Source organism: Salvelinus sp. IW2-2015, unplaced genomic scaffold (assembly GCF_002910315.2).
Source record: "Salvelinus sp. IW2-2015 unplaced genomic scaffold, ASM291031v2 Un_scaffold2290, whole genome shotgun sequence".
Classification (NCBI taxonomy): Eukaryota; Metazoa; Chordata; class Actinopteri; order Salmoniformes; family Salmonidae; genus Salvelinus; species Salvelinus sp. IW2-2015.
The window spans coordinates 289,062-294,973 of record NW_019943616.1 but is presented as its reverse complement, the minus strand read 5'-3'; the positions used below and the strand labels follow the sequence as shown (position 1 = coordinate 294,973).

The 5,912-nt window shown below is 44.5% G+C and overlaps 1 protein-coding gene across 1 annotated transcript in view; it reads right to left on the bottom strand.

The window, feature by feature from the left end:
- Nucleotides 1-363: 363 nt before the first annotated feature.
- Nucleotides 364-5,912, bottom strand: part of LOC139025129 (mucin-22-like) — a 12,530-nt gene continuing 6,981 nt past the window's right edge. Inside the window, exon 2 of the mRNA XM_070440186.1 lies at nucleotides 364-770. Within this exon, the coding sequence (XP_070296287.1) occupies nucleotides 504-770 (267 nt within the window). The 3' untranslated portion in view covers nucleotides 364-503. The remainder of the gene's footprint in view (nucleotides 771-5,912) is intronic.

Below are 5,912 nucleotides of genomic sequence, written 5' to 3'. Positions count from 1 at the left end.
CACTTCTCACTGTAAAGTGTATTTTAAACTTTAATGTAAAAGTGTACTATATAACTTACTATGTAAAGTGTATTTAACTTCATATTATGCAAGAGAATATAACTATATATTAAAGTTTATTTACTTTAATTAAAAGTGTATATTCAACTTTATTTAACAGTGTATTCTAACTTATGACTCACACGACGCTCAGTCTCAACTCTTATCCTCTAAAGGTGTAATTTAACCTTATATCTAAAAAAGGATTTAACTTTATTTAAAGAGATAAAGTGTATTTAACTTTATGTAAAGTGTATTTAACTTTATTTAAAGTGTATTTAACTTTATTTAAAACCCCATTAACACTTATTTACAGCAGTAAAAATAACACAATAAAAGCGATAAACAAACAACCAAAGCAACAAACCAGAAGAATAAATTAACATAAAACACAAAGGGGGTATTAAATTAGAAAAGGTAGATTCCCTGAAGAACATTTGTCGAAGATTTTTTTTTTTTTTTTTTTAGGCTAGTGGGAGACGACTAACGTAAACGTAACACACACTAACTAACCTGTCGAGGTGTAGTTGAGGCAAGTCAGGGAAGGCGGCGGTAGTGCCAGCCGTAGCCGGGACGACCACGTGCTCCCCGGAGCCCAGGACAGGCACACGGCAGACTGCACACCAACCCAGCATGGCGAAACACCCGTACATGAGAAGAGTCAAGAAGAGGCACTTCCAGTGGGACTCACGACACAGAGAGGCAGCGAAGGACTGCTGGAGGGGACGCTGCTGTTAGGAGGGAGGGGGGACAAAGTAAATAGCAAGTTCCCTTCTATTGCAGTGTCATATCACAACAATAGCGATACTGCCCTACCAAGCAAAAAGGCAGGAACTGCTCATAGCGTGGAACTGAGAAAAAAGGGCTTTTATTTACCTCGGTTTCACAGTAACTTTATCCAGTTACTGCTAACATGACCCCCATTTTCTCCAAAAACGCAACACAATAGAGGCAGGATACTTGTCCATATGATTTAAACATGTATTTAAAGTAGCAAAAAATTACATTAACTTATTTTCGACCAAATTAGCTTTTTGCTCGGTAGGGCAGAATAGATCTCTGTGAGTGATAATGTTGTAATCCCTCATATACCAGAGATTACCGCAACAAACACTGGTGTTATGTTAGAGAGGGAGGAGGGGTACTCATTATTCAAATATCACATCAACACACAATGATAATGTTGTAATCCCTCATTAAGCCCAAAACAATTACAGGACAGAGTGAAGGTTAGAGTCATTATTCCCCCCCCCCCCCACCTCTTCTATCTGTGTTTCTCTGTGTCTCCTGGGGGGTGACAGAGTCCATTTCCTGAGTATGTAACTTTAGATGCTCCAGCAACACACAAACATATAGTCATGGTGTGTGTGTGTGTGTGTGTGTGTGTGGTGTGTGTGTGTGTGTGTGTGTGTGTTGTGTGTGTGTGTGTGTGTGTGTGTGTGTGTGTGTGTGTGTTTGCGTGTGTGCAATCATCCAGGTGTTGAGCCATTTCCTGAGTATGTAACTTTAGATGCTCCAGCAACACACAACATATAGTCATGTGTGTGTGTGTGTGTTGTGTGTGTGTGTGTGGTGTGTGGTGTGTGTGTGTGTGTGTGTGTGTGTGTGTGTGTGTGTGTGTGTGTGTGTGTGTGTGTTTGCGTGTGTGCAATCATCAGGTGTTGAGAAGGTTCTAATGGGAACCTCTGTTCATAATGTGGTCGATAAGGGTCAGGTGCCATTGTTGCTAAGGCCAGGTGCTGCCGGCGCTAACGGCCAGGTGATGCCATCGCTAAGTACCAGGTGATGCCGGTCACTAAGGGCCAGGTAATGCGTTCCAGGCCCGGTGATGGGGTCGCTAAGGGCCAGGTAATGCGGTCGCTAAGGGCCAGGTAATGCAGTCGCTAAGGGCCGGGTAATTCAGTTGCTAAGGGCCGGGTTGTGGGGTCGCTAAGGCCAGGTAATGCAGTCGCTAAGGGCCAGGTGATGGGGTCGCTAAGGGCCAGGTATTGGCGGTCACTAAGGGCCAGGTGATGGGGTCGCTAAGGGCCGGTATTGCGGTCACTAAGGGCCACGTAGAAACATTAGAAGTAGTGCAATATTTTAGATGTTAACCACTTACCCTGACCCTAACCTTAACTTGTATCTAGTCTTACCCCTGACCCTAACCTTAACTTGTATCTAGTCTTACCCTAACCTAACTTGTATCTAGTCTTACCCTGACCCTAACTTTAACTTGTATCTAGTCTTACCCTGACCCTAACCTTTTAACTTGTATCTAGTCTTACCTGACCCTAACCTTAACTTGTATCTAGTCTTACCTGACCCTAACCTTAACTTGTATCTAGTCTTTACCCTGACCTTACTTGTATCTAGTCTTACCTGACCCTACCTTACTTGTATCTAGTCTTACCCTAACCTTAACTTGTATCTAGTCTTACCCGACCCTGTATCTAGTCTTACCTGACCCTAACCTTAACTTGTATCTTACCTGACCGTAACCTTAACTTGTATCTAGTCTTACCTGACCCTAACCTTAACTTGTATCCCTTGTAACCTAGATTAAGGATAAATTACTCATATACCATCCAACAGTTTTGGCGTGGTCATCTGGTAACTAGCAGAAAACAGAGCCTCCAGTGTGTGTGTGTGTGTGTGTGTTGTGTGTGTGTGTGTGTGTGTGTGTGTGGTTGTGTGTGGTGTGTGTTGTGTGTGTGTGTGTGTGCGTGGTGTGTGTTGAATACAGTATAGTATCCTTCATTGCCTTATCTATCCATCATGAGCTAAGTGCACTAGCACAGACATGCACAAACGCACAAACGTACAAACGCACACTCTCTAAGTGCTTGTTATAAAAACCCACTTTCCCACAGCAGAGATGTCATATGTTCATGCTGCTACGAACAGAGTGAATTATTTAAACACAACCACGCTCTCCCAGACCTATCCCAATCTGACTGACATCTAGCAGTGAGATACACAGTACTGGAATGTACTGTGTTGTGTAATACTGAAGACAACGGGTGGTCTCTCTCACTCTCTTACTGCAGAGAGAGAGACAGAGAGACAGAGAGAGAGAGAGAGAGAGAGAGAGAGAGAGAGACAGAGAGAGAGAAACAGAGAGAGACAGAGACAGAGACAGAGACAGACAGACAGACAGACAGACAGACAGACAGACAGACAGACAGACAGACAGACAGACAGACAGACGTTTGACATCGATGTGTTTGTGTTGTCTTGGTTATGTTGTTGTCTTGATTATGTTGTTGTCTTGGTTATGTTGTTGTCTCAGTTATGTTGTTGTCTCGGTTATGTTGTTGTTTCGGTAATGTTGTTGTCTCGGTTATGTTGTTGTGTGTGTGTGTCTTGATTATGTTGTTGTCTCGGTTATGTTGTTGTCTCGGTTATGTTGTTGTCTCGGTTATGTTGTTGTCTCGGTTATGTTGTTGTCTCGGTAATGTTGTTGTCTCGGTTATGTTGTTGTCTCGGTAATGTTGTTGTCTCGGTAATGTTGTTGTCTCGGTAATGTTGTTGTCTTGGTTATGGAGGGAGGGAGGAAACGACCGAATAGATGAAGAAGGAGAAAATGACACTAGTGCCCTCGCCAGATGTCCAGTCATCACAACTATACTTCCATTTCCTCTTCCTCTCTCTCTCCATGTCGCTCTCCCTCTCTTTCCTCTCTCTCCATCCTTCGCTCCAACCCTGCACTATGCAGACGCTAGCTGCAACAGCTCTGATAACTTGGCTCCACACACGTACACACTGTTTAACTGTCTCACTGCTGACTGGCATGAGCTTTCTGTGAGAGGTGCCGAAAATGAAGGGCATACTATACCTCTATCCATCTCCCCTCTCTCCATCCCCCTTCTCTCCATCCTCCCTCCCCTCTCCATCCCCCTCTCTCTCCCTCCCCCACACACACGCACACCCACCACACACCACACACACATCACACAACACACACACAAGACACACATACAACAAAGACCAGAGAGAGAAACAACACACACACACACCACAGAGATCTGGCAGTAATCTATAAAAAGATCCAGTATGTCTCTCTCTACTATCCTACTCTCTCTTCTGGTCTCTCTCTCTCTCTACCGATCTCTATCTCTTCTGTCTTCTGCTCTCCTATATCTTCTTTTGGCTCTCTTCTACTATCCTACTCTTCTTCTGGTTCTCTCTCTCTCTACTGATCCTACTCTCTCTTTCTGGTCGTTCTCTATCCTACTCTCTCTGCCCTCTCTACTATCTACTCTCTCTTCTGGTCTCCTCAACGTCTCTACTATCCTACTCCTCCTCTTCTGGTCTCTCTCTCTTCTCTTACTACTCCTATCTCTTTCTGGTCTCTACTCTCTCTCTACTATACTCTCTTCTGTCTCCACTATCCCTACTCTTTCTGGTCTCTCTCTCTCTCTCATACTCTGTCTTTCTTCATCTCTTCTTCTCTCTACTACCTCCTCTCTCTTCTACTATCCTACTCTCTCTTCTGGTCTCGCTGCTCTCTCTCTACTATCCTACCTCTCTCTTCGTCTGGGTCTCTCTCTCTACTATTTCTAGCTCTCTCTTCTGGTCGCTCTCTCCTCTCTCTCTACTATCCTACTCTCTCTTTCTGGGGGTCTCTCTTCTACTATCCACTCGCTTGTCACCTGCCTCCCCACTTCCCTCCCCACGTTTCCCTCCTCCGTCCTTTTCCCCTATCTAACGGGGGGTAACGGGGTCTCTTCTTCTTTTTGTCTCTATCGGCCGCTTACCGGGTCCTTGTCATCTCTCCTCTCTTTCTTATTATCCTACACTACTCTCTTCTTCTGTCTCTCTTCATATATCCTATCTGCTCTCTTCCTGGTCTCTCTCTCTACCTCATTTTCTATCTTCTCTCTTCTGGTCTTCGTTCAAATCTCTGCTACTATCCTACTCTCCTTCTGGTCTCTCTCTGCTCTCTACTATCCTACTCTCCTCTTCTGGTCTCTCTCTCTGCTTCTACTATCCTACTCCTCTCTTCTGGTCTCTCTCGATCTCGTGCTCTCTATATCCCAACTCTTTTGTTCTTTCTTTAGGTTTCTTTTGTTTCGGGGTCTCCCTCTCAACCCCACTCGTCAGGTCTCTCTCGTCTCTATCCTACTCTTTCTTCTGTCTCCTCTCTCTCTCTACTAACCTACTCTGCTTTTCTTTTGTCTCTCTCTCTCTACTTAAACTGACCTACTCTCTCTTCTGGTCCTCTCTTCTACTAACCCTTGCCTACTCTCTCTGTGCTGGTCTCTCTCGTTCTCTCTAGCTAATCCTACTCTCTTCTTCTTTGGTCTCTCTCCTTCTCTACTATTCCTCTACTCCTCTTTCACCGCTTCCTGTCTGTCTCTCTCTCGTGGACCGAGCATCTCTTCTACTATCCTCTAACTTCTCCTCTGCTTCTGGTCTCGGCCCCTCTCTCTCTACTATCCTAACTCTCTCTCTTGGGTCTTCTCTCTCTTCTACTATCCTATCTCTCTTCCTGGTCTCTCTCATCGGCTCGTAACTATCGACTCTATCTTCTGGTCTCTCTCTCTAACACTACTATCCTACTCTTCTTGTTCTGGTTCTCTCTCTCTCTACTATCCTACTCTCTCTTCTGGTCTCTTCTTCTACTTATCTGCTACGCATCTCTTTCTGTCTTCTGCTCCTCTCTCTCTCTTATCTATCCTACTCTCTACTCCGTGTCATCTCTCCCCTACTAAATCACTATCCTACTACCTCTTTCTTCTGCGTTTCTCTCCTTCTAACTATTTTCTACTAACTCTCTCTTCTGGTCCTCTTCTTCTCTCTACTTGTTTACTCTTCTACTTCGCTTCTCTACTCCGCTCTCTATTCTGGTCATGCTCTCTTCTACTATCCTACTCTCTCTTCTGGTCTCT